Source organism: Artibeus jamaicensis, unplaced genomic scaffold (assembly GCF_021234435.1).
Source record: "Artibeus jamaicensis isolate MK-2021 breed Jamaican fruit bat unplaced genomic scaffold, CSHL_Jam_final contig_415, whole genome shotgun sequence".
NCBI classification, from domain to species: Eukaryota; Metazoa; Chordata; class Mammalia; order Chiroptera; family Phyllostomidae; genus Artibeus; species Artibeus jamaicensis.
In genome coordinates this window covers 42,027,841-42,054,624 of record NW_026521823.1, presented here as the reverse complement: position 1 = coordinate 42,054,624, position 26,784 = coordinate 42,027,841, and the positions used below count along the sequence as shown (strand labels likewise).

The window sequence follows — 26,784 nt, the reverse complement described above, 5'->3', positions numbered from 1 at the left end:
TTCCCACTGAGAGCTCCTCTCTCTCTGTGGAGCTGGGAACCTGCCTTCCCCGGTGACAGAGGAGGCACTTTGGGAGCAGGTGGCGTTGACTTGGGCTTCAGACCAAGGTCCACAACCAGCCTTGAACCTTGTCCTCTGCATCGTGTTAACTGAGCCAGCCAGTTACCCCCGGTCCCCAGTTTTCTCATCTGCACAATGATGGACCCTAAGAGTTCAGGTCCTTGGCCCCAGGACACAGCAGTCTGGGGTGATGGTCTTCAGAGAACAGTGCAGCCTCCAGGGGCCGTGAGAGAAGCTGCAGTGGGACGCAGTGAGTCAGTAATCTGTCTTCTCCCAGCAAGAGTGGGACCAACGTAGAGGGGAGAAAGCTGGACTTGGGCTGTATTCAACTGGAAAGTGTTCTTGGAGGATTGATGGGTGCCTGGAAGGGCTATAGAGGAAGAGTTGGGAATCTTTCTCTGGCCACGTCAAAGCAGTGACATGAGGAGGTGGGGGGGGGGGGGCGGTCACAGGCAGGATTTAACTGCAGCCCTGGTTCCACTGGTGGCTCGTTGTGTAAATCAGCACAAGTGAGTTCCTCTCTGCCGTGAAGGTGGCGTGAGGGGACGTCTGTGCAAGGGTTCCAGATGGGGCCATGGGGCTCCCTCTTCTCGTCACTCAAGCCTCTGCTTGGCCACCTGCGCAGAAGCACGTCTCTGACCACCTTGTTGGGGGTCCCGCCTGCGTTTCCTGGCCTCCCCTTCCTGGCCCTCTTATTTTGTAGTCACGTGCTTGTTCGCTCACCTGTGTATCATCTGTGTTCTCCCTCAGTCAGCACACGCCCCGGGAAGGGCCTGCCGTGGGTCCCCACTCACCTGCAGGAGTGTAATGCCATGCACAGGTCCCGACAGAGGCTGTGCCCTGGACGAGTAGTCGGCTGAAGGATGGAGCAGGCGGCAGAGGAGGCATGTGGTCCTCTGCCTGGACAGCAGCACCAGCCTGTAGGACCTCTGCCCACAGCTGGCACTGGGACGCAGGCCGCGCCCCAGGTTGTTGCAGAACAGACTTGCGGGCACTGGTGGGGACTGAGGCTTCCATGAGAACAAGGGGGTTAGATGGCCCTGCCGAGGGCGGCCGTCTCTGTACAGAGAGGCTGTCCTTTCTGAAGCCATCCTAGTGAGACAGTTACTCAGCCCCTCCTGCCCTCATGTTGTCGGCTTCTGGTCAGATGTCTCCCGAGAGGCAGACTGAGGTCCTCTAACCAAGTCTGGCCTCTGGATCAAACACATACTCACATTCACTTTTCTAGAAGTGGGTCTACTCTGTGCCCAAAAGGGGACCTGAGAGGGGACCTTTCCCTCCCCCAAGAGCCAGCGCTGCCCCAGCTGCCGCGGGGGAGGGGCTCAGCAGTACCTGTGGCCGTCCCCTCAGGCCCCGGGCCCCTCGGATTTTAGGCTGAGTCCGTGAGCCAGCAGGCCAGTGCACAGGGGCCCCGTGTACGGAGACAGGAGCTGACAAGGTCTAGAAAGCTGGGTGGGCTGGAGCAGCTGCCTGGCCAGAGGAGGTGCCTGCAGGTGGCCCTGGGCCTCCTGGTCACGGGTGGCGCTTCTGGATGCTGTGGGTGTGGAATGGCACCTTTCAGCCGTTGGGGGTGATGCCACCTCATCTCACAGGTGCTGCCTTGAGCAAAGATTAATTAGTCTTCCGTAGAAAAACTTTGGTAGCTGCTGGCTTTGAGCCCAGAGTAGTTGGAATTTTAGAGCCCAGAGGTCTCGTGGCAGTTGGTCTTTTGCAGTTGGTCTTGGAAGGAAGGGCCCTGGAGTTCTGGCTGTCCTTCAGCACCTCCGGCTCAGGTGCGAGGCCGTCCCTGGGGCAGGGGGTGGCGGAAGCAGACTTTGTGGCTGTGCCCATCTGTGAGTCTGCCGGGGCACAGTGTGCAGGCTCCGTGGTGTTCCGTGGGCATAAGACAGGAGCTGGCCGCTGTTCTTTGGACGTTTTGTTTCTAACCGGGTGGGCCCTTCCCAGTGTGGAGGCTCTGCTGCAGGGTGGCCCGCAGTGTGCGCTCAGCAGGAGTCGGAGGTGGCGAAGGGCCGGGAGAACCATGCCAACGTCCCCAGCCCTTTTAAGCTACTTTGGGAGGGAAAGTACAGGGGAGGGCAAGAGTAGCTTAATCATAAATAAATAAATAAATAAATAAATAAATAAAATACAAGAATAGACTCTTTCTCCCATCTTCACAACTATAAAACCACTGTTGCCCGCTCTGTGTATCCTGTGGGGCTGGTTTAACAGCAGCCCTCTGGGTTTCTCTCGGCCTAGAGAACAGTGGGGTTTTCGCCATGAAAACTTCGAGGTTGACCAGAGCCTTGGGACCCGCCCTCCTGGGCCCTCCCACACCCTTCCGAGGCCTGGAGCCCGGGCAGAGCTGGCCCTTCGCTCTCTGCAGGGGCCCTCTCCCTTGTTGGAAAATGACCTTTTCCTCTGTTAGCTGCCCACCTCCTTAAACAGCCATTCCCCAGTCCTGTTTTGTGGCCAGCCTTCTCCAAAGAGCACGTGCTTGTCCTTGGCTCTATGTCCCTCGTCGGCCCCCACGTCCACCTCTGGGAACTGTGAGGCGTCCGGGGCTCCTGTCCGCCATAGATGCCTGACGGCGGGCACCTCTTGGTCACAGCGCTGTAGCGCAGGCACCCTCTGGTATGTGAGGTGGTAAAGGTTACCCTGGAATGTGCCTTGAGGATGGGAGCCCCTTCCATGACGAGGAACTGTCCTGAGATGTGTTAGGGGACTCAGCTTGGGCCACTTCCTATTCTTCTCTCACCTCTGAATCAGTTAATGACGAACTAATGATCCCATATGCCCCTCCTTTGCTTTCCTACAAAGTCTGGTGGTCTCAGATATTGTGGCCACGGGGAGCCTTTGATTTGTGGACAGTCAGGGCATTGGGGCAGGCAGGTGGGGCGAGTTGGAGGGGGTGTGTCAACAGGTAAGAGGCGGCCCGAGGAGGAGGTTGGGAGAGGTTGTGGAGCCCCTGTGGTAAGGCAGCAAGTCCCCTGTGTTTGGAGCCACTGGCATGTTGTATGACATGTGTGGGCTGGCTGGTAGGACCGGGTGACCCTTCCTGTCCCGCCAGCCTCTGCCGGCCTTTGAGTTCTGTTCTGGGCCCTCCCCTGCAGGGTGGCTGTTCCAGGCCTTCCAGACCTCCAGCTGCAGGTGCCACCCCTGGAGAGGGAGGCAGCTGGGACACCGCTCTGAATCCTCTGGGGGCCTTGTGTTGCTCCCAGCAGCCTCTCTATGGGGCGTTGCGGTACCTTTGGGCTGCTGTGGCCCCAAGCTCACCCTGCACCCGCTGCTGCATGGGTGTCCAGGCAGTAGAACCTCCTGCAGGGCCTCCCAGGCGCCTGGAGCCGGGTACCCCGTGCCACTCCTGGGGAGAGCAGCGCGGGCTGTGCTTTGCCAGACCAGAGCCTCTGCGAGCCTTGCTCCCCTGAGAGGTGGCCCAGGAAGGCTTTGCTCTGGGCCCCCTGAGGGGCTGCTGGGGGCTGAAGCTTTAGGCTGGGATGTGCAGGCAAGCCCCATGTCAGCTACCCAGCCTGTCCGTGGCCACTAGGAAGAACTGCTGTGGGACAGGACCGGCCCCATTTCAAAGGGGCAGATGCAGGGGCATGTCATGAGAAGGGAAAGGTCCTGGATCGTGTGTTTTTGCTGCGTGTGCTTGGAACTGCATGGCCGTGGGCAGCTGGGCAGCTCCCGTCCCCGTGGGCTCTGCTCTCGGCGCTGAGGGGCGGGGGGCCTGCTGAGGGGCCGTGTCCCCAGTGGCAGCAGACGGGGCGCTGCTTCCGGCCGTGCGGCTTTCTCCCGTCTGAGTGGCAGGCACCCCACAAACAGTGGTGACGTGGTGGCCTTACGGCTGTTTTTGGTGTTACTGGTGGAAGTGCTTCTGCCTCGCCTGTCCCAGCGTCTTGGTTTGGCAGACAGAGGGGGTGGGAGGAGGGTGATGGGAGCAGCGGGACTGTTTTTCTTTATTTCAGAAACAGCCGTCTGCTCACTCTCCTCCTGGATGCGAGTGGCCGTTTCTGTAGCCTGAGGGCACCTTTTGTTGCTGGTATGACAGGCTCCCTGACAGTCGTCACAATGACGGTCGTCACAATGCAGCCATTGGCCGGGTCTGCCGTGTGCCTGGTGCCGCCTTCCAGGCCATGTTCATGAGCTCACTCAGCCCCTGTGACTCACCCTGCAGGCCACCCCGGGCCCCGCTGCTCCCCCTGACTCCTGCTGTCTCCCCCGGGCCAGGCTTGCCACCCACCATCACCTTCGCTGGGTGTTTGCCGGGCTCTGATGGAGCATTTGGGTGATGACCACAGGGCAGAGGTCACTTCATTTCTGATGCACTTTGTTTCTCTGTGTGAGAGTGGCTTCTCCTGAAGGTGTAGGTTGTTAGCAAAGAGAGTAAAACAGAAAGGGACAGAGGATGTCCCCCAGGGCCCTGTGGGGGTCTTCCAGGATTGGAGAGTTAGAAGGCCTCCGGGCCAGGCCGAGCCGGCCCAGGCCCCTGTCCGACCCCTCTAGAGGGCCCTTCCACGGCCCGGGGTGCATTCAGCGGTGTGAGAATCCGCAATGAGAGGGCCACGTTCTTGCTGTTCTCTCTCTCGTAGGGACCCCCTCCCTCGCTGCCCAGGCTGCTGCGCACCGAGTGCCACCTCTCGGGTAGCACGTGGGCGTGTCCTGCCTCCCGTTCTCTTCGACTCTCCCAGCCACAGGAGACTCTCCCAGTCCTGCCAGCAGGGCTGCTGGGTCCCTGTATGGACCCCACAAGGGGCTCACGTTTCCACTCGGGGTCAGGCCACAGCTCCAGAGACCTGGGCCGCTGGCAGCGCTCAGTGCTGTGCCCACTCAGGTGCAGGTGTGTGCGGAGGGGCCGCAGGTGCGAGGGTGGGGGGGGGGTGACCTGCTACGTGCCGATGTGACGCCGAATGGGAGGGCAGGTCAGGAAAGAGCTGAGAGACGACAACACGGGAGGACAACTGCTTTCCTGCCTGCCGTGTCTGAGCTTCTCAGTGCCCAGGGAGGCTGATCTGAGGGACCAGCGAGAGAAGCCGCTGAGGGGTCTCCTTCCCAACCATCTGAGCTGTCAGCTCGCTGCCCCTGCCCTGAGGCCGCGGGTCTCATCTGCAGGTGACCTGGCACAGACTCATTTCTGAGGCAAAACACACAGGCAGCTCTATCATCCAAAGGCATTTCCCATCCAGGTTCCAAATCAGGCTTCCTCCACGCACCCCCCCCCCCAGATGTGTGTGGACTGGCCGGGCCTCTGTGTGCAGGGCCAGGACGGAAGCGGCTCACGATGGGTGTCCAGGACTCAGAGGCAGGTGCCACCCCGTCCTCGGACAGAGCAGGGTCGGGGAACTGGGACCAAACTGGACTCTGCTTTCATGCTCTTGAAGTTTAGCTCTTACTGTGTTGTTCTGTTTCTCTTTTCCTTTTCCATTTTTAAAGATAACTCTCCCATCCCTCCAGTTACCACCTGCCTATTCTGAGAGCTGCAGGCTGACTACTGTCGTAATCAGCGCAGAGTCCACGGCAGCCGCCCATGCACTCTCATCAGTACAGACACGAACTCGCCCCCTGCAGGCCCCTCACAGTCCACGCCTGGGCCTGCAGGGCCTCTGAGGCGGTGTCAGCCCTCTGGGACAGGAGGGCAGGGCAATCCTACGGCCTCTTCCTCTTCCCTCCCTGCCCCCCTCAGGCTCCTCACCCCGTCCCTTCCATCTACACCTTGGTGTTTCTGCCCCGGTGTCTGACACCTTCCCGCCAGGTTTCCTGGTCTCTAGGTTCCCATGATGATGCTGCTGATTTCCCAGGAGACTGGGATGTGGCGGCACCCAGCGCTGGCCCAGGAGGAACAGGGTCTGGGTCTGACCTTGAGGACCGGCCCTGCCACTGCCCTTGAGGGACTCGGTGCCTGGTGACTCCCGCAGTGCAGGAGGCTGCAAGGCTGCAGAGCTGCGGACAATCCAGTCCCCTCTGCCACCTCATTTGGTTTGCAAAGCAGGACAGTGAGGCCGCCCCAGGGAATTGCTCTCGTGTCCTCTCTCCTGAGGTGCCTGTCCCATTGTTACAAGAACCGGCTCACCTCCACTTATCTGGTGTCATCACTGACCTGCAGGTCAGAGTCCCTGACTGGGCTCTTCCTGCCGGCCTGCCCCCTGGAAGAGGCCTTGCGGCTGACACCTTGAGTGGGCAAGTGTTTCGCATCAACAGAAGGGTCCGGCTGCTTCGAGTGGAGGTTTTTCTGGACTGTGGTTTGCCCTGGTTCCCTGTGTGGTCAGCCGCTCCTGGTCAGCCCACAGAGTAGGCCTTGTCTCTGAAAGCAGGTGCCCGAGAGCCCTTAGGGAAGGGTGAGCGTGAGGCCAGTGTCACAGCAGGGGAGCGGCTTCAGGAAGTACGTGTGGCGGGATCGCCAATGTGTTGGTTTGAGCAGGGAAGTCGTATTTGCACTGAGAGCCCCAGTCCTGGCAGGTGGGGTGGGGTGGGGGGGCTGCTGTGCAGCAACAAAGAAAAACCATTTTCTCCCTCGACATGAGGCGGAGAGATTAGCCCGGGTATGTTGAAGCTTTGCCAACACTTGACTGGTGGGTCAAAGCCGACAGTGAGCCCCTGTGAGTGCGTGAGGTCAGGTGGGCAGCCTGCCAGCTGCTGGTCTGAGCAGCCAGTGAAGCCGAGGAAACTGCCACCGAGGCCCCCGGGAAACGAGCGCTCCATCCCCTCCTATCCGGTCCCTGCTTCTAACCTGCCACCTTTCTGCACAGTTGTTTTTCCTCCCTGATAGCCATCTTCTGATTGATTGTCATTTCTAGATAAGCCTTGGCTTGTAAGAAAAAATACAAGCAAACTTTAAAATACTTCTCTTGCTGCTTACTTCCACCTAGAAGAAATTTCGATTCAGGGAACTGAGGATGAGTTCCAGTTAATCCCACTTCCTTCTGGACTCTGGGCCACGCGGCTGTGGGGACTCGCTGTCTCTCAGTGGTGGGGTTTTTACATCCAGAGCCGGGGGTGGGGGCTGTTGGGGGAGCGACATGTTTGGGAGGAGAAGCCAGGCTGGCGTGTCTCCGGTAAAGACCCCAGTCGGCTTGGCCCCAGTGTGTGAAGCAGGTGTCTGTGGAAAGTGGCAGGTGGCGGTTCCTGGTATCCACTGAAGACTTACTTTTGCGCATGAAACTTAAGCCACGCCCCTGGTTGAGTGGTTCACCTTTGTTGTCGTGGGGAGGGGTGGAGAGGAGCAGGGTTGTTTCTGTGTCGTGAAGGGCGGCCCCCAGGGACAAGCCGCAAGGGAGAACACAGTCTCCGCGCCACCTCCTGAGAACTGACTTCATCAGCACCGACGGCTGGTGGCTCCGAGGGCCCTCGGGCTGGTTCAGTAAATAGGAGGTTACTGGTTATTCCTACAGCAGATCAGCAGCTGGCTCCCTGCACCTGCCGCACCGCCAGCAGAGAAGCCTCCTCCACGCAGAGCCCCCTCAGGTCCCATCTGCCCCTCGAGTGGCGCGTTGTGGTGCTCCTGTGAGGGCCCGTTGTCATGACCGCGGTGCTGGGAGTGAGGACAGTGACCGCAGAGAGCGAGGCCTCGGGCGGCCGTGTGACCGTGTGACCATGTCGGGCCTGCAGCCCGTACCTGGCGCATGGGGCCTGGAGTCTCGCTGCCCTGCCCCCTTTCTGTGCTTCCTCTGGCTCCACGTTGCTCTTTGGCCTTTGCCTCCTCCCACCAGCAGTAGTCCCACAGAGCGGGATGAAGGACACCCGGTAGAAGAGTGATGGAAACACGCAAGGCAGGGAGGGAGTGGTGAGTAAGGGAGAGCCTCCGGTGCCTCCCCCTCTGCAGCCCAGAGGCAGGTGTGAGGCTGTTTGGAGAGTGGAAGGTGTGGGCGCCCTCACACTGGCCAGCTGGGTCTGTGGCCCGGGGAATGGCCGTCGGTCCTCCCACCTGCTGAGCACTGGTGGGCAGAATGGGCTTTCCTGGGCCTTTCCCGCCGACTTGGACACCGCTGGTTCGTGCTTTGTAGACACCACGATGCTGCCCTTTGGTCCTCCACCAACCTGTCTTCACAGAGCCTCGAATCTCTGCAGGGGCTTAGTCTTTCTCTGCCAGGCCCCTCAGTCTGGGAGGCCCAGGTCTGGTCCAGAGTCGTGGCTGCACTGTTGCCAGGGCTCTCCTTGTGTGGTCTCACCAGGTATCCTAAGCTCAGCAACCACCTGTGTGTGAAGGATGCCCAAATCCAGGGCTGGGTCCCCAGGCTTCTGTCACAGCTGCCTGCCCAGTGAGCCGTCCCCCAAGTGCAGCGCCGATGTGACGTCCTAAAGGGACCTCCCCTCCTACCCTCACCCATGAGTCCTTATGGTTCCAGCCCCCCGGCCTGGGGCCACCATGTCCTCGGTGGCCTGGAAACCTGGGGGTAGTCCTTGACCCTGACCCTCCTGTTTTACTTCCTCTGCCATGTCCCTGTGTTTTCCCTGCTTGAAAGACTCCACCTCTGGCGGGCCCCCCTCCCTGTGACTGGGTGTCCCCAGACCCCGTGCCTCTCTCACTGCCCTCCCCACACCTCTATGCAGGCCGTGCCAGAGGGTGCGGCCCGGCTCTGCCCAGCGAAGGACTTGGACAAGGCGGAATTCCACGTGGAAAAGCTCGTCCCCAGAACGTGTTCGTAGACACAGATTTGGGCTTGCTGACTGTTCCTCCTCCTTTGATCTTGTCAGGTTACTCTGACGGCACCCGGTGGACTGGCACCGTCCCCCGCCCCCTCTCCGGGGCCTGAGCGTGGGGAGCATGGAGGAGAGCAAGGACGAGGCGGCGAACCGGGCACATGCCCTCTTTGACCGCTTCGTGCAGGCCGCCACCTGCAAGGGGACCCTGAAGGCCTTCCAGGAGCTCTGTGAGCACCTGGAGGTGAAGCCCCAGGACTACCGCTCCTTCTACCACAGGCTCAAGTCCAAGCTCCACTACTGGAAAGCCAAAGCCCTGTGGGCGAAGCTGGACAAGCGGGGCAGCCACAAGGACTACAGGAAGGGCAGGGCCTGCAGCAACACCAAGGTGCGGTGGGGCTGGGCCCGGGCCACCAGCCTGAGGAGGGCGGCCAGCACGGGAAGGACCAGCAGAGGCTGCAGGGCGGGAAGGGGCCGAGTTGAACCGAGGTCTGGAGTGGGAGGTCAGGCTGCTACCTGTGGCAAACGTCCATTTGTCTGTTCTGGGTGCTAGACTTTATTCATGTTTCATGTGTCGCATATTGAACATTCAGGGTTTTAACTGTTTAAGAACGATTTAAGTAATGCAGCAACTTGCTCATTTTGCTGAGCCTCTGCTTTGAATCTCACACTGTTAGGAGGGGTGCAGGTCAGTGAGCAAAGTAGCAGCCAAGGCCTTGCCAGCATCCTGCACAAGCACGGCCGTGTGGCACAGGGCATGCTGCCCTCCCCAAGTCACGGTCCTGTGCTCAGTAACCAGGGAGGGACACTGGTATCTTAGTAACCGGCGAGGGACACATAGCATCTGCCACCTGGTGCCTTAGGCCGCTTTTCATCCTTATTCCAAAGGTCTGTTTTCCTAAGCAGGGGCCTTGTGAACAGTGATTTCTTTTGGTTTCTTCTTAGTGTACAGAAGCAGTGTTCTCAGGAGAAGGTGGGCCTGGGCAGGACTGTGGTTTCGGCACCTGAATGAGGTCCGGGAGCAGGTGGAGAAGGAAGAGTGGCTTCCTGCTGCCCCACCCCGTCTGGGGCCCCAGGGCTGGCAGGGAAAGAACGTTGCAAATGACTTCACGACAGTGTCCTCAGCGCTCTTTCCTAGTTTTAATTTGCCCCTGTGGGGACCCTGACACCCACCCCAGTGGGTTTTTGTTTGGTTGTTGGTTTGATATTCGTCAGCACAATTCAGGAAGTTCAGGAGCATGACTTGTAGGAGGGAGTTGCGGAGTTTTATTAGGGATAAAAGGAGTTGAAAGCCAAAAACAATGCATGCCTTTTTTTTTCTTCCGCACATGCAGTGTGAACTAGTTAAGTGTCCAGTCTCACCCTGAGTACTGCTCTGAAATTCAGATTTTCAAGTTCATTTTCTTGGACTTTAGTCTAAAGGCAGGTTTTTATGACTATTGTCAGTACAAAAAACTTGGGCCTCTGGCAGTTGCCTCCTGGGAATCCCTGGAGTAGAAAGCCATCGGGACTCTGTGTGTGATGTTCAATCACCTGTCTCCTTGGACAGAGACCTGCCTCACCAAGAGACCTTCCCAACGGATGGGAGATGGGATGTGGTTTTCAAAGCACTCTTTGAAACGACGACCCCCCCCCGAACACGTGGCCAGTCTGCAGGGCGAACATGTGCTGAATTAGTGTCCAGTCCTGACGGCCGAGAGCCTTCCCTCCTCTCAGCAGCCTCCAGTGTGTGGCTGTTGCGGGCGCCCCGAGGGTGCAGTGGGACGGGAGGTGGAGTGAAGAGCCCTGTGGGGGTGGGCTTTCAGGAACGGTGGTCGCGAGGTCACGAGCCTTGTTCTCAGGGGGTGTCACCCTTGCCTGAAGCAGCCCTGTTTTTCAGTGTCTCATCATTGGAGCTGGCCCCTGTGGTCTCCGCACGGCCATCGACTTGTCCTTGCTGGGAGCAAAGGTGGTCGTGATTGAGAAGCGAGATGCTTTTTCCAGAAACAACGTCCTGCACCTCTGGCCCTTCACCATCCATGATCTGCGAGGTTTGGGTGCCAAGAAGTTCTATGGCAAATTCTGTGCTGGGTCCATCGACCACATCAGTAAGTGAAGCTGGTTCTCCTGCGGGTCTGTCCCCCCACCCCCCAGGCAAGAGACCCAGGCAGGTTCCCTGAGTAACACGTCTGCAGCTGCCTGGTTTGCTCTGTGTCATCAGCATCTGCTGTGCAGAAGCGCGTCTGCTGGGAGGCAGGACTAGGGCTCTGGAGGACTGGGGCCGGGCCAGGCAGTAGGTGACCAGTGTGGGTCTTCACCGCAGTCTGGTGGTTTCAACCGGCTCTTTGGAGCTCAATGTGGGGGAGGCTGCGCCGGCGTGAGAACAAAGCGGGCACACGGTCCTGGGGAAGCCGCAGCCGCAGACACCTTGTTGGGTATGTGGCCAGTTGATGAGTCGGCAGCGGGATTCCTGGACTCTCGTGGGGCCTGCAGCCCTGGGGCTCTCGTGCTCTTGCCCTCCATGCTCGGCGTGGCCTGTCCTTCTGGGTGCTTTGAAGTAAGTGCAAGTCAGTGCAGACGCAGTTTTGTTTCTGTGACAGTGTGTGTCTGCCTCAAGAGGTTGAGGTCTTGTGTGCTGGTTGTCACTGGTGGTTCCAGGGAAGAAGGCCTGTCGGGGACCGATGCCCGTCCCAAACCCTTCGCGGTGTGAAGGCCGTGCCAGTTTACCAGCATGGCCACAGCTGCATCTTCCTGGTGGAGGGTGCCGCTGGCCCTTGCGGGCTCTGACACATAGAGCGTCTCAGACCCCAGTGGTCTGTGAATATAAAACGTGCACCAGCTTGGGCTTGAGAGAGTCTGCCTGTGGGACTCAGAAGTGGTTGGTTGTGTGAACTGGGGCGGGTCTAGAGGAGGGTTTGCATGGACTCCTGGGCAGTAGCTGCGGGCGAGGACCCGGCCACCCATTCGGCAGGTCTGCCAGCCAACGTGCGGCAGGCTTAGCCACGGGCTGCGTCCTGTGCCAGGGGTCCGATTTTCATCCATCTCTGGGGTGGCTGTGTGTGGCACCTGGCAGGTCCTCACTGGATGTTAAATCAATAAATCTCATGGGATAATGAGCAAGGTTAGTTTCTGCAACTGTAGCCCATTCGGCGGCGGGGGCGACAGTGAGAGAGGATCGAGCTTGCTCCGGGCCTTTCCTTCTCACCTTGTAGCACCTGTGGAGACGGGAGGTGGGGAGGTAAAGGGGGCACCGGAGGCCCGGGAAGTTGGGCCGCCCCTCAGGTCGGGCCAGAAGGAAAGCTCACAGTGGGTGCACGGCATCTGCCGCCTTTGGTCACAGCCAGGGGTTGCAGCTCCTGCTGAGTCACTGAGGCTCTGACTGAACTGGGGAAGGTAGAAAGGAGAGTCTCCTGTTGGCCACAGTCTCAAGTCAAATATCTTACCCAAGAGGTGAGAGTGGGCTTGTGTGTCTTCCCAGCAGGTTTCCATCCCTTAATAAAGAGAGAGCCTGTGGGACATGGCTCAGAACACGCTCCTGTCCCAGAACCTTGGAGAACCTGCATCAGCCCCCCGTTGGGGGGAAGGTGGGGCCTGAGCAGGGCCACCAGCAGTCACATCCCCCCACAGCGGCCCTGACGGCCCTGACGAGTGTTGTCCTTTGTCTCCTTAGGTATCCGCCAGCTGCAGCTCATCCTTCTAAAAGTCGCGTTGATCCTGGGCATTGAAATCCATGTCAATGTGGAGTTCCGAGGACTTGTGCAGCCTCCTGCGGACCAGGAAAATGAGCGTGAGTAGGGGAGGCAGAGGCTGGAGGTGAGGGGAGGCGGGACGAGATCAGCACAGAGAAGGAGGGCAGCTCGCTCGCTGTTCTCCGAACTGGCTGCCGGGGGCTCTCTGTGCAGCCTGTATCTTCCGAGCAACTTTTGGGAGGCCGTGAGGCGGCCTCCCGCACGCAGGCACTGATGCTCATCTCAGGAAACTGGGGCGTGGGAACATTCCCGTGAGGCTCCTGCCTCTGGACCACGCGTTTGCTGTGGGCTCTGCCTGCCGGGTGTCGCGGGGTGTCTCAGACGTGGGGATTGGTCTGGGCGCTGACCTTCACTCTGACTTTGGTCCACAGGGATAGGCTGGCGGGCCCTGGTGCACCCGAAAACCCACCCCGTGTCAGAGTATGAGTTTGAAGTGATCATCGGAGGGGACGGCCGCAGGAACACCTTGGAAGGTACTGGTCGGTGCCGCGCAGCCTGGTGGGTAGCAGAGGGAAGGCGACTTTCTCTGCAGCCTGGGCTGAGAGCTGTGTCACCAGTGCCCACGCTGCTCAGGGCCCACGTGGGGACCGCAGCGTCCTGCAGGGCAGCACGGCAGGGTGACCTCTCAGCTTAGTAACAAGGTGGCTTCTTTTGTTTTTAAATGACATTCCTGGTGTTGAGTAATATTCTGCTTGGTCAGATTTCAAATTTTTTGTTAAGTGTGTGGGAGACTTTGTGCTCTTTTCTGGTCGTTGCATTCTTTGGTGAGTAAACCCTTTGTTTTCCGGTGGAGAGGAGCGACCCTACAATGTGCCCATGAATTCCTTTCTGCCGTGGTCTCTGCTGCCATCAGCAGTGCCCCTCGTGTCCCCACCTCCTAAGCCAGCTGCCGCCGCCATCTCTGAAGGGATCTCTCCCTCCAGGGTTTCGTCGGAAAGAGTTCCGTGGCAAACTGGCCATCGCCATCACAGCCAACTTCATCAACCGAAACACAACGGCGGAGGCCAAAGTGGAAGAGATCAGTGGTGTGGCTTTCATATTCAACCAGAAGTTTTTCCAGGAGCTGAGGGAAGCCACAGGTGGGTGTGGGTGCCTCATTCCTGCACTCTCGTGTTCTTCTCGTGTTCTTCTCTGCGTCCCGGGGCTGGGGCCCCTCCGGACCGAGTCCTTTGTTTTCACATGCTCGTTCTGCCTCCCAGCTCTCCCTGGCCCACCCTCCCCGCCGCGGCCCTGCAGGTGGTGTGGGATGCAAGGGCCTGTGGTCGGCAGTCCTCTAGTTCATGGGCCCCGAGTGTGTCCTCCCGCTCCCGACTCCCACGTTGGCCTTGCAGTAAACCACACGTTAGGTGGGAAGGACATTGTTTTGTGACTGCTTTGGGACACGTTAACAGAGATGTTTTGGTGCAACGATAACGTACAGCAAATTCCAGTTCTCGTTCTGTTTTCTAGAACATCATTTCTTTCCATGACACCTGTTTTTTTAGATTGATTGAAATTAAAAGTCAGTAGTTCACTCTCTGCTTCCAGGCATCCAGGTGTCCGCCCCATTCTGGCACATTCCCCAGTTGCCTCGACAACTGTAAAAGCAGCCTCACCTGGTCATTAACCCAGCCCTCTTATTAGACGGGAACCTTCTTCCTTCCCTCACTGTTGACTATTGCGTGTGGGATAACTTGGGGTGTCAGGACTACAGAGCAGTGCAGGATAAACTCTGAGTCCACCCTCCTTTTGTGGCTGGAACAGGCAGGAGGTGAGACTCTGCTGAGGTATCTTGGTCACTGTCCCCCTCCCTGCCTGCCTGCCCGCCCGCCCTTCCCCCACACCTCTGCCTCCTGCTCACAGGCATTGACTTGGAGAACATCGTCTACTATAAGGACGACACACACTATTTCGTTATGACAGCCAAGAAGCAGAGCTTGCTGGACAAAGGGGTGATACTGCACGTAAGTGACGATTCTTCCAGAGAGAGGTCGAGAGTGTGAGCATTACTGTCTGGGGAGGCCTCTTGTGAGGAGGTGACAGTGAGCCGGCCCCTAGCTTGTTGTCTGGTAACGTGTGCTCGTTTTTTTTAATTAAACTTAAAAAGTGACCTTGTACTGGGGAAATTTCCTAATACAAACGAACGTGGCGAGGACCGTCTGACGACCCCCCTGCAGAGCTTCAGCAGTGACCAGCACACGGTCAAGGCCGTGTCAGCAGAGCCCCGCCCACCCCCATCCTTGCTGTTGGACTGACTATTCCAATGCACGTCTCCAGCATTTTAGGAGTAAATAGTCAATTGACTTTGAGGTGATGTGATTTGAGGTTTTAGAGAAATGCAGATATGACCAGTTGTTGGTTGGTTCACCTTTTGGAAGGGTTGCTGGAGGGTACAGAGTTTGAGCAAGAAGTAGGGGGTGGTGTCCCAGGAGCCTGAACCTGGCCCTGGTTTTCTTATAGATGCAGCCATTGGGGCCCCGGGACACCGGCTAGGTTGGGGGTGATCGGACCCCAGCATTCGGGATGGTCTGTATGTGAAGTCAGAAACCCCCTGGGAGCTGGTTCCTTGAGTGCGGTTGGGTCTCAGTGTGTGCACTGCTGTCCCCGCATGGTGAGCTGGAGATGGGGCCCTGGGTTCGGGCTTGAGCAGTCCCACCCGGACTCAGGAGTTGCTCCCAGGGGTCCCCTGTCTATGGGGCGATTCCAGCGTCTTCCGCCATCACCTGGTGCCACCTGGTGCCCGCAGTCCCATACTGGGAGGGCAGACAGACCAAGCAGGTGCAAGCCCACAGCCCTACCAAGAGTGTGGCCAGGTGGGTCCGGTGCCTCTGAGACATAGCGGTGAGCCCGGTGCTGCCGCTGTGGAGCGGCCGACCATCTGCAGTGCCCGGGCCTGACGTCCTCTCCTTTCCTCTGTGTATGTAGAGAGCAGGGGCCACGAGTGTGGCCAAAAGATCCACTGAGACCGTTCACTCAGTGGGAGCACTCTCTTTCAAAGGCAGCTTGAGGGTGTGTGTTTGCCTTTTAGCATCTCGTGCTGGTAGCTCAAAGTGCCGTCAAAGCCCTTGGGAGCCAGAGGCCACACCCCAGGAGCACAGCCCGGCTCGGCGTGCGGTCCCCTCGGTGGGAAAGGAGCTTCTTGGGCCTTTGTGCAGAACGCCCTTTCGCTCATCATTGTTCTTCTGTGTCGGTGGGGTTCTGGGGAGCCCTTCAGAATGGGCGTATGTTTTAAGCTCCTGTTTCATCTTGAACGTCTTCCTTCCCCGGCCCCTGGGCAGCTGTCACTCCCACCTCCGTGCTTTTTGGTAGGAGCTTCAGGTTCTGCCTTTGGGTTTATTGAGTTGGGCTGAGCGTCACGCATGGTCCCAGTTGCCCAAAGCTGTTTGCTACCCAGAAGGTGGTGACTGGCGATGATGACAAGCAGCTAGCCAGGCGCCATCACGCAGATCACTTCGTCTGGTGCTCAGCTGACCCCATGGGGTAGACGGGGCAGGGTCAAGGAAGCAGCGATGTGCTCCAAGTAGATGGAAAAGCCAGGACTGTGTTTTCAGCAGCAAGGCCTGCTGAAATGCATGCCATTTCCTTTTAGAAATGCCTGCCACCCTTCTTTGTATTTTGTGGAAAAACGTGGGAACATGCATCGCTGTGGGGGAAAGGCGGGGAGATACTTGCTTGTCTGTGGTGTGTGCACCGTGGCTCAAGCCAGGTGGACCGTACCCAGCGTCTCCAGAGAGCCTCCTCCCTCTCGGGCGCTAGGACTACGCCGACACGGAGCTGCTGCTGTCCCGGGACAACGTGGACCAGGAGGCCCTGCTGAGCTACGCCCGGGAGGCCGCCGACTTCTCCACCCAGCAGCAGCTGCCGTCCCTGGACTTCGCCATCAACCACTACGGGCAGCCTGACGTGGCCATGTTCGACTTCACCTGCATGTACGCCTCTGAGAATGCCGCCCTGGTGCGGGAGCTGCACGGGCACCAGCTCCTCGTGGCCCTGGTTGGGGACAGCCTCCTCGAGGTGAGTGGGCAGGGGGCAGGCCGGGGCAGTGGCGGACACCGACCGGGGTCCCAGGAGCAGTGAGCATCCGGGTTCCGGGACAGGAACAGACACTGTCAGGGCCCCCGGGAGGAGTGAGTGTCAGGAAGCCCTGCAGACGGCCCCGGGGCCGAGGAGGACGGAGAGGCTGCCGCGCTCCTGCCGGGCCCTCCGCCAGGCCGTCAGAGGCTGCTCCACCGCAGACTCCGTCTCAGAGCCCTTGTTCGGCTTCTGTCCTGTGAAAGGCGGTTTACCTTCGCTCTGTTTTCTCTTCTGTGACAGCCGTTTTGGCCGATGGGCACCGGCATCGCCCGGGGCTTTCTGGCCGCCATGGATTCTGCCTGGATGGTGCGAAGTTGGTCTCTGGGAGCCAGTCCCCTGGAAGTGCTGGCGGAGAGGTGAGGGGTTAGCGGGACCGCTGTGCAGAGGGATATGGCCAGGCGGAGCCCAGAGTCCCCCCTCCTCTGCTTTCCCTTCCTTAACAAAAGATATTTTCACATATAGAGAGGAAGTGACAGAAACTTAGAGATTATCTACTCCAAATGCTTGTCTCTTACCAAGTGGAATTTATTGCTCCTGATATCTGAATCTTTGTGCACCATCAAAGGGTGGCCCCTGTGTCCTTTGCGACAGTCACGTGAACAGATACGTAAGAATAGTAAGTCCTCGCATCCCTAAACTGGAGACTTAAAGTAATGAAGTCAGTGGGGTAGTACGGGAGCCAGGAAAGTAAGAGAAGAAATTAAAAGTGACTTTGAAGTCAAAGGAAAATACCAAACTGCTCGTCTGCGTTTCTCAAATTTTCAAAAGTGCAGGTGTTTGGAAGCAGATGACTGCAGGTGAGGCGAGCGTCTCGGGCGGGGTGGTAACGAGTGAAGCCCTACCTGGAGAAACCGGAGAGTTGGGATTTGCCGTGTGAGATGGGTGGGGGGCAGCGTCGAAGTCACTCACTTGGGGCACTGGGGGTGGCTCGGTGGCATGTTCTTTTTTCATCAGTGCTTCTCTGAAACGTTAAATGCTGACGTACTTGAAACAACAAAACGGCGAACGGCCGTGACTTTCGTGCCGGGACCAGGCAGGGTCTCTGCCTCCAGCAGGGCTCCCTCGGTTCTCGTTGGCTCTGCCGGGCCCCTGGGGTCGCTGACCTGGTGGCACTGGGAAGCAAGAGTCGAGGCTGGGCTAGAGGAGGCCGGTCAGGGAGGAGGATTTGTCTCGTCCCCCCAATCATTTGGGGACCGTCAACATGCAGAAGTGGCCTCCCAGGAGAGGGCGACATCATGGCACGGGCCGCATCTGAGCGGGTGCCGTGTCGTTGCAGGGAGAGCATCTACCGCCTGCTGCCTCAGACCACCCCTGAGAACGTGAGCAAGAACTTCAGCCAGTACAGCATCGACCCCGTCACCAGGTACCCCAACATCAACGTCAACTTCCTGCAGCCGAGCCAGGTGAGCGCCTCTCTGCCCACGGTCCCTCTGCGGGCCTGGTGACATGCTCCTCTGGCGTGCACACAGGCAGCCTTGCATCTGAGTTGGTGGGAGGGGAGGGCCGATCCCATCGGCAGACTGAGGGGCTCAGGCCCAGGGTGGTTGGACGACCTGCCGGGAGGCCACATGTGACAGAGGCTGTGACCCAGGACCTGGGCCCATGCCTCTAAACACAGATCATGTGTTTGGGAGGACACCGGTCACTCACCGGTCAGCGCACACGACTTCACTAGCACATTTACTGCCAGGCTCTGTCACTCAGGCAGGTCATTTCTTGTTCTCTGACCCTTGGTGTCTTCCTCTGTAAAACAAGGGGACAGTCCCTGCTGCTGGCAGAGAGGGTCACTGGGGGGCAACAGAGACTGTCCACAGGGGAGAACGTGGAGATCAGCCACTCTCCACCAGTAAAAGATTGCCGGCCACTTTTCTGTACTGAGTTACTTCTCAGAACGTCACAGCCTCACGGCTCCGTTAAGGGTGACATTTTGTAGAGTATAGCCATCCCGAAGAGCCCACCAGGTTTTGGAAAGCAGCCATTCAGCACATCTGCCTGTGCTCTCGTGGAGTTTTTTATTCACTTTCTACCTGAAGTCGTCACTGTCAGGCCTGTGTCTGTGGGTGTCGAGTCACAAGGTGGAACCTGCTGTGGAAGGTGCACGGGGTCCAGCCACTGACCAAATGACCACATGTGGGCACCAAAGACACACCATTCAGGAAGCTTCCTTTGTCACTCGCGTCCCCCCAAGACCGTGAAGAAAGCCCTGCGGCCTGCCCCACGGCTGCATGCGTGTGTGCGTGCGTGCAGCTGTGCCAAGGCTGAGCCGCCACTTCATGCAAAGTGGATGCGCCTCGGAGGCCCCGATGGAGCACAAAGGCACCCACACCCGAGTGGGTGCTGTGTGACTTCGTACACAGAGTTCAGAAGCAGGAAGACTGGTCCCTGGGGACAGAAGTCTCAGCGTGATCACCACAGAGAAAGGGTCCCAGCATGAGGCTGATCTGCCGGGTCGGGCCCAGTGGTGCTTGGGAATGTTCTCCTGCAAAAATGCGCCGAGCTTGACTGTGTCTGCCGTGAACGGAAGACTGAGCTAAGCGGCAGCAGGGGCCCGGCAGGGACCGCCAGAGGGACCGGTGGCCAGGCAGCGGGTCTGTGGTGCAGCTTCCTGACGAGTGTGTGTTGCCTGTGGCCCTGCAGGTCCCGGAAAGGGTTCAGAGGGTTCCCTTTGGGTTCACTTTGCCCCACCTGCTCTCCCAGCCTCCATCTGCCGTTCTGTGCCCTGGGGGGGATTTGTTCCTGACACTTGACCTCCTTCCTCACAGCATTTTACCTTTCTGCCAGGTGCGCCATTTGTATGACTCTGGGGAAGCAAGAGACATCCACCTGGAGCTGGAGGGCCTGGCGCAGCCCAGGGCCACCCCCAAGCTGGCTCGCCACGGTGAGTTCCAGCCCCGGCCTCTGCAGGGCAAGGACTATCTGGAGCCGTCTGTGATTGCGTGGTCAGCTCCCATGCATGGGGGTGTGTATGGCCCTGGTTCTGCCCCTCAGGGCACTTCTGGAAGTTTCTGGAGGCTTTTTTCGTTGTCCTGACTGGGGAGGGGAGGTGCAGCTGGCTTTCAGGGATGTGGCTCATGGTTGTACCGGTGCACACGTCAGCTCCCAGCCAGCACGTCAGCCACAGCAAGATGGGGGACCTTGGTCTAAGAAGGTATTGGGAGGCTCCAACCAGAAACCAGACGGGTACTTCTGAGGAGGAGGAGGGTGTGTGGGCCTACGTGCCAGCTGAGGACCAGGGGAGTGCGTTCGCTGTGTGTGGCCACGTTGCCAGCACACAGGGATGGGGAGAAGGCTGCTGCAAGCTTTGTGTGTAGGGAGGGCCCCTGAAACTTTAAAGGAGAGGGATGCGCGGACGCTGTACAAGCAGGATGGGCCGGAGGAGGCAAGCACCCCTCCCGGAGCCACGCTGATGGCCACAAGGCCTCCCCCAGCACTGATGTGGAAGGGGAACGAGGCGGGACCATGGAGCGTGATGAGAAGGGCGGGCCATGGGGGGCACCTCTGGGCCCCAGCCCAAGCTTTGCCATGTGTGGAAGGAGTGGTCTCGAGCAGGCGACCAGTGGCTCTGAGCCCTGGTGCCAGGTAGGTGAAGTAGGGTGACAGACACCTGCCTCGCATGCTGGTCCCCAGGCTTGCTGGTCTTGGTGCCCGATGACGTGTTGTTCCTGCCGTCAGTGACTTTGCAGACCGGTCGCACGTGCTGCGGAGAGGTTCACACTGGTGCTGCCAGGTGGCCACGCTTCTACCAGTGGTTTTTTTTTTGTTCTTTTAGAGTCTGTACCGCGTTCAAACAAACTGCTGAGCTGGTGCCAAAGGCAGACAGAGGGCTACGCAGGGGTCAGCGTGACGGATCTCACCGTGTCTTGGAAGAGTGGCCTGGCCCTGTGTGCCCTTCTCCATCGGTACCGCCCCGATCTCATGTGAGTTGTGGCCAGACTTCCTGTTTCATTCTGTGTCCCCAGGGTCTTGGAGCACCCTCCTATCAAGTCACCCAACTTGTACTTTTTTTCCTAGAGTGGAGTCCAAAGTAAGACTTTCTCTAGAAAGCAGCGATTAATTTTGATTTGATTCTATTTAAAACTCTGAATGTCAAGCACTGTGTAACTCAGTATGGAAATGATTCTCTGGGTTTTTAAAATCACAGCACTCAGATGGTCAAAAACTGATTTTAACACCCACCTGGGAGTATTAACTTCACACAGAGGGAACCTCTGTCTAGTGACCGCAGGCTGAGCTCTGCTTCCGCCGCCTGTCTCTCCACCGCTACTGATTGTAAGTGAGGAGAGCCGGCGGGGTGTGGAGCTGGCTCATGGTGAGTGTGGTCCCCACGCCTGGCGGTGTTCTCTCCCACCGCGGCCCACATACCTGCAGATGCTCAGCCCTGCAACCCTTGGGTCACCATGGTCACCACCAGTGGCTGCTCTCCTGGGGGCCTCCGTGACCAGTCGGAGGCTTGCGCTCGGCAGGTTCCTCGAGGGCGTTCGCCCTGGGTGCCAGACAGGCGTGTTTGGAACAGAAGCAGAGTGTGGAGAGTTATTTTGGCTGCCTGTTCTTTTATCATTAGGTCCACCTGGGGCCCAGTTTTTTTGTTTGTTTTGTTTTAATGTTCGCTTAAGAAACCTGAAAGGCCACAGTCCCTGTCTGTGTTGGGCTGCAAGTGCACACGGCAGGAGCTGCAGGGCAGCCTTGCGGGGGGGCGGGCAGCGTGGGAGCCAGGTTTCTGGCTGGTGCAGAAAGAGGGGAGTGGCCCTTCATTCCTGCGCCGTAGCTCATGCAGAGGTGCCGCAGGGCTCGCTCCTCCAAGAGCGGGACAGGGTGGGTGTGGAAAAGTCTGACACCTGACGGTACAGGAATGCTTGAAGGGACAGCCAGGTAAACGAAGCAAAGCCCTTCGAGGGGACGGCAGGAAAGAGGGATGAGGTGGCAGGGACTGGAGGGGCCCAGCGCGTGGGGCGGGACCTGCTCCTGTTGGGGTGACGGACAGCCGGCTGTCGACGGGAGGCCTGGGCTGGGTGCTCCCATAGAGGGCAGCGCCGGGAGGCGGGCACTGGCCTGATTCAGACCCCAGGGACCCCACTCGGGGTGAGCGTGCCCGTCAGCAGGCTCAATCCACAGGGAAAAGGGGTTTTTGAACTTGAAAACCTGCTGTGGGTCAGCGAGTGGGCTGTGTGAGGCCTGTCCCCTTCACTAAGTTGCTGAAGGAGACTCTCCGTCTTCCTCGGATGAAGAGCAGTGGTCTCAAAATCCAGTGGGAAACACTTGTTGTTCTAAGTACTTGGGGAAATTCAAGAAATTTAGCGATGGAGAAATCTTTTGAGGAAAGTTTTGGAATTCCCCATCGAGGAGGAGGCTGAGTAGGGTTCAGCAGAGCGGATTTGGGGCCCCAGGGAGACGCCGCCAGGCCTGCAGAAGCAGTCCGGTCCAAGGGGGGTTTTGTCTTCACGGGGGCATCAGGTTAGTCAGTGCAGGGCACACACGAGACGCGAGAAAACACATATTGAAGGGCCCTGTTCTTAAGCCTGTTTTTTAGCAAGACATTTATGTAATTGGGAAAATGAAAGATAACAATCTAAACTTCTAAAAATAATAAAATACTCTGATTTTTTTAAGAAAAGACACCAAAAAAAGAAGAAAGAAAATGATGGTAGTTTTTCAGCTTCCCTCTCCTCCTCTTTTTTCCTTCATGGATAGATTCCTTCATTTTTCTTCTCAAGCCTGATTTGCCCTCAGATTTCAGGGAAGCCCTACCCACAGGGTTTTAGCTGAGCCACTGAAAAATGGTGGTCACTTCCTGATACTGTGTTTTTGGTGAGGGGACAAGCTCCCAGTCTTGACATGTTTTTCTTACCCCGTTTCTCAGAGACTTTGATTCTCTGGAAGAGCAAAATGTGGAGAAGAACAACCAGCTGGCCTTCGACATTGCTGAGAAGGAGCTGGGCATCTGCCCCATCATGACGGGCAAGGAGATGGCCTCAGTGGGCGAGCCCGACCAGCTGTCCATGGTCATGTACCTGACCCAGTTCTACGAGATGTTCCGGGACTCGCTGTCCTCCCGTGGTGAGGACCCAGGGCTCAGATGGGGGTGGGGGCCTCGTGGCCTCGTCAGTGCCCCCAGCAGCAGGCCGCCCAGGCCTCTTGTGCCAAGGCTGTGAACACTAACAGCCCCCCCGGCCGGAGGGCTTCAGGACCCACCGCCTTCTCCCTTTCTCTCAGAACCAGCCTTTCTGAAACTAGAGGTTTACGCTTGGGGGCTGTTCCTCTCCTGCCCGCCCTCTGTCACCCCGGCACCCTCACTGCTCTGCCAGACAGATGTCTGCCGTCACCCGCCCCACCCGTCCACAGGCACCTCTCCTCCTGTGTCCCGCTGAGCATTGCTGGCTGTGCCAGTCCGCACCGTGGGAAGCCAACCTCCCTTCCTGGACTCTCATCCGCAGCATCTGGGGCCCTGCCTCTTCTTTCTGTCACTGTTCCTCCTCTGGCTTCCCTTCCATTTTCCCACTTTCCAAGCATCTCCAGCGTGAGGCCCGTCTGTCCACCTGCTGCCCTGAGAGTTTCTGTCACCATCCGTTGTCTCTGGAGTGAGCAGAGCATGGTGCTTAAGAGTGTCTGTCGCCCACGGTCCCCAGACTGGGTTTGCACCCCAGTCCTAACACCTGTCCAACTTCAGGCCAGTTACTCCATTTTCTTGTGCCTCGGTTTCCCCATCTGTAAAACAGTTTTTCTCTAATTAGATTGTGATATGCTAAGAAGAATGCTTCTCAAATGGAAGCACTTAATAAATGTTTGCTGTATCATTAGGTTTAAGTATTTTAAAAATATTATTGTCACTAATAAGACGTTGGAATCTGTAGCTGGTGATGCTCCAGGGTTTTCCAGGTCATGTGGCCTCATAGATGTCTGGCTTCTTCTGACAAGATGCAGTTTTTACAGCAGAAATCCAAGCCTCGGACATCAGCCCACTGGTTAGGGAGCCCCTCAGTGTGCAGTGGGTATGTGGGCTTGGCGCCCCAGACCCCGTGGCCCTGCATCCCCCTCTCTGCCTTGAGGCTTTTGTCACAGAGGTGAGGCTCTGGTGCAGCGACCAGTCACAGCCAACTTCCAACTCCTGTAAAAGTTTCTGTGATGCAGGCGGAGGGGAAGGAGTGGCTGTTGTTTGTGCTGATGGAGAAAGAGACTCGGTGTCTAGACCTGAGTGCCTTTTCTCTGTGTGATTTCCTGCTGACCCTCCAGAGCCCCTGGGGGTCCCGAGAGGCCCCGGGGCAGCCTGGTCGGTCCTTCGGGGCCCCTATCCTTGACCACTGTCCTCTACCCACAGATGCGACGGCCCTGAACGCTGAGGAGAAGGCCGTGCTGGTAGCCAGCACCAAGTCCCCCATCTCCTTCCTGAGCAAGCTCGGCCAGACCATCTCCCGGAAGCGGTCCCCCAAGGTGAGTGGAAGCAGCTTTGATCAGCCGGGATCCCAGTGGCGAGGTGTGGTGTTGAGAACAATGCAGTCTGGTTCCTTCTTGCTGCAGGATAAGAAGGAGAAGGACTTGGACGGTGCTGGGAAAAGGAGGAAGACCAGTCAGTCCGAAGAGGTGAGAGTCATGGGCATTTGTTGGAACAATTACATCGAATCTCCCTTTTCATCTTAAATCCTTAGTTTTCAAACCGGTGTTGCTAGACCTTTCCATGTCCCCCTTTATCAGGCCGCTTGTGGGCAAGTGCTTTGCCTCTGTCCAATGTTTTAGTGACACACACAAGCCCGCTGTCCGGGTGGTGACAACGCCAGCAGAAGTCGGGGACCCTCTCCCACTCTGTCTGGGACTAGAGCTTGGACACACACTCCCCACGTGCTCCTTCCAGGGAGGGGCGTGTGGGACTCCTCTCAAGGAGGCCCTTTGGTGTCGCTGTTGATCAGGAGGAAGTGCCCCGGGGCTGCAGAGGAGGGCGGCCGGCTCTGGGGAGCGCTCTGACTGACCGGAGAACCGATGTTGCCCTCGGCAACCAGAACAAAGTCAAGTACATGGCAACCCAGCTGCTGGCCAAGTTCGAAGAGAACGCACCCGCCCAGTCCAGCGGCCTGAGGAGACAGGTGAGCCCTTCTCCCACCTGGCCATCCCCGCCGGAAGGGGGCTCTTCTCGGTCGGAGGAGATGGGACCTCGTGGCTGAGCCTGGTCTCTGCTTGTCCCTGTCCAGGCCGATGAGGCCTCGTGCTCCCCCTCGGTCTGAGGCATCGGGTAGCAGTCAGCGGAGGGATTTTAAATGTATGCTTCTGTGTTCACATTCGTGTTGTAAAAGGAGTTTGTACAAGTCCCGTCCCTGCCCAGTGTCCCTGCTCAGTTTCCCTTTGCTCTGGTCTGTCCTCGGTGCACACCGGTCCTCACAGCCAGGCCGTCCTCACGTGGACATTCTGGGCTGCTTCTCTAAGGACTTTGGCGGTACCTGTGCTGTGTGCCCAGCCTGCCGGCTCCTCCTCTGGAGCCTGCACACTGGTCCTCATCCTCTGGACACGGTACAGCGGCGACAGATGTCCTGGTTAGGAAGTGGCTCTGCGTGCCTCGGGCAGCTCTCCTGGGCACCCTGAACCAGGTTGAGACAAGGAACCTTGTGCAGTTCCTTGTGGACACTGGTGTCCTGGGTCCCACCTGGGAAAGCCGGGCGGAGCCTCGAAGGGTATCTGTGCGGGGGCCTTGTTTCTGCTCTCCCTGGTCTGAAAGCCACTGGGATGGGGTGGGGCTGGGGCCTGGAGGTTCACCCCCAGGGACCTGCCCCCTTTCGCTCCTCTTGCGTCATCCTCAGCCCTCAGCTCTGCATCAGCGGTGGCCCTGTGGGCTGGGGGTGGGGGGCGCTGGGCTCCAGGGATGGCTCACCCGTAGGCTTGGCTCATTTTCAGTGAAAGATTAGTGTCCAAACCAGAGCGAATGGTTGAGCTCAGGGGGAGGACCACAGCCTCTGTCCTTCAGGAGCTGGGCTTTGTGTCCTTTGTTAAGTGGACCTCTGCGAGAATTGATTCTGTGTCTCCACCCCCGCCCCCAGTACGGGGGCGGGGGGTGTCTCCTCCCACGTCCTTCCTGTGTCTCCTACGTTAATACCTTTCATTTTGCTTTGTCTGCATGTCCTGTCCCCCCCACCTGGCCTGTGTGTCACAGCCGACACAAGAGCGTGGGGCCGGCCAGCTGTCCTGCGGCCGACCTGGGCAGGGCCGCCCTGCTCCCACCCCACAGTGGAAACAGGTAAAGGACCTGTCTGGGACCAGAGTGGGCGCTGCCCAAGGGCTGCCCACCCTGCTCCTCCTGCGCCGGCCTGTGCAGGGCCTTCCTTGAACCCAGCCAAGCCCAGGACACATCCACGCTCATCTCGGTGACAACTGTGGGTGGGGTGACGGTGGCACAGACCGCATTGCACGGCTCCTTCCACTCCTTGGGGCTGAGAAACCCGTCGGCAGGGGGTTGTGACTTGGACACTGGAACCAGCTGAGGCTGGTCGGCTGTGTAGGTGCCCTGGTCTTCGGGGTGTTGCCATTGTAACTTCGTCCCAAGCTGACTGGGGGCTGACGTGTCCCTGTGACCTCTGGAGGGAGGAGCTGGAGAGCTGGGTGGGGGGTGGGGCAGCCTTTCATGGCAGACAGGAAAACATCCAAGAAATCGTCTTGAACTATGAGTTTGATTTGCTTCAGACCTTGGACAGAGGATTATGGGCCTCTTCTTGGGGTTTGTCTACATTTAAAGTGCCCTTTTTAGAAATTTTTCCATAGTGGGGTTGTGGCATCTCATGGCAGCCGCCTCCCATGAGCGGCAGGACAGGGAGGAGGGACGGGGCCCCACTGTGCCCACTCTGCGTCGGCCTGGTTCCATTTAGGGCTGAGGTGCCGAGACCTCGTGGGCTGGGCCTGCCGCCCCCTGGTGTTTCAGTACCAGCTGCTACGGCAGCACCGAGCAGTGGCCGGCAGGGTTCATGGGGAATGTGTTCAAGGCAAAGTGAAGATAACTTGTGTTTCTCACCCGTATTTTCACATGAGGCCACGTCGGAGGCTGAAGTGGAAGTTTGGGGAAAATGTCCAGACTCAGGGAGCCAAGCGACCCTATCCCTCTGCCTGGGGGGGCCTTCTGGGGGGGCCACATGGGAGACTCCTCAGTCTCGGTGGGAGGCAGGATTGGAAGGTGGTCTCTGGTAGAGGGACTGCCGAAGGGCAGTGTGGCCTCTTGGCTGGGCCTGACCTCTAGACCCTCATGGGACTTGGGCAGTGAGCAAAGGAGGCAGCTGTCACCCGCATGGACAGGTGAGCAGGGGGCCCTGGGGCATGTGCCTGGGCCCCCGTGGGTGAGTGTGCGGGGACATCTCGGGTA

At 58.5% G+C, this 26,784-nt stretch overlaps 1 protein-coding gene across 8 annotated transcripts in view; it reads left to right on the top strand.

Annotated features, from left to right (window-relative positions):
* Positions 1–26,784, top strand: part of MICAL3 (microtubule associated monooxygenase, calponin and LIM domain containing 3) — a 124,901-nt gene that overhangs the window by 37,757 nt on the left and 60,360 nt on the right. For 7 of the 8 annotated variants that reach the window (XM_053665489.1, XM_053665488.1, XM_053665487.1 and 4 more), the window contains 15 exons: positions 8,731–9,064; positions 10,556–10,763; positions 12,326–12,442; positions 12,776–12,877; positions 13,328–13,483; positions 14,247–14,347; positions 16,140–16,397; positions 16,698–16,813; positions 17,734–17,860; positions 19,239–19,335; positions 20,227–20,374; positions 22,315–22,511; positions 23,770–23,882; positions 23,970–24,032; positions 24,356–24,529. In XM_053665489.1, coding sequence (XP_053521464.1) covers positions 8,801–9,064; positions 10,556–10,763; positions 12,326–12,442; positions 12,776–12,877; positions 13,328–13,483; positions 14,247–14,347; positions 16,140–16,397; positions 16,698–16,813; positions 17,734–17,860; positions 19,239–19,335; positions 20,227–20,374; positions 22,315–22,511; positions 23,770–23,882; positions 23,970–24,032; positions 24,356–24,529 — 2,241 coding nt within the window. In that variant the 5' untranslated portion in view covers positions 8,731–8,800. Of the gene's footprint in view, positions 1–8,730; positions 9,065–10,555; positions 10,764–12,325; positions 12,443–12,775; positions 12,878–13,327; positions 13,484–14,246; positions 14,348–16,139; positions 16,398–16,697; positions 16,814–17,733; positions 17,861–19,238; positions 19,336–20,226; positions 20,375–22,314; positions 22,512–23,769; positions 23,883–23,969; positions 24,033–24,355; positions 24,530–25,587; positions 25,672–26,784 lie in introns of all 8 variants that reach the window. The other variant, XM_053665490.1, reaches the window with a different exon arrangement.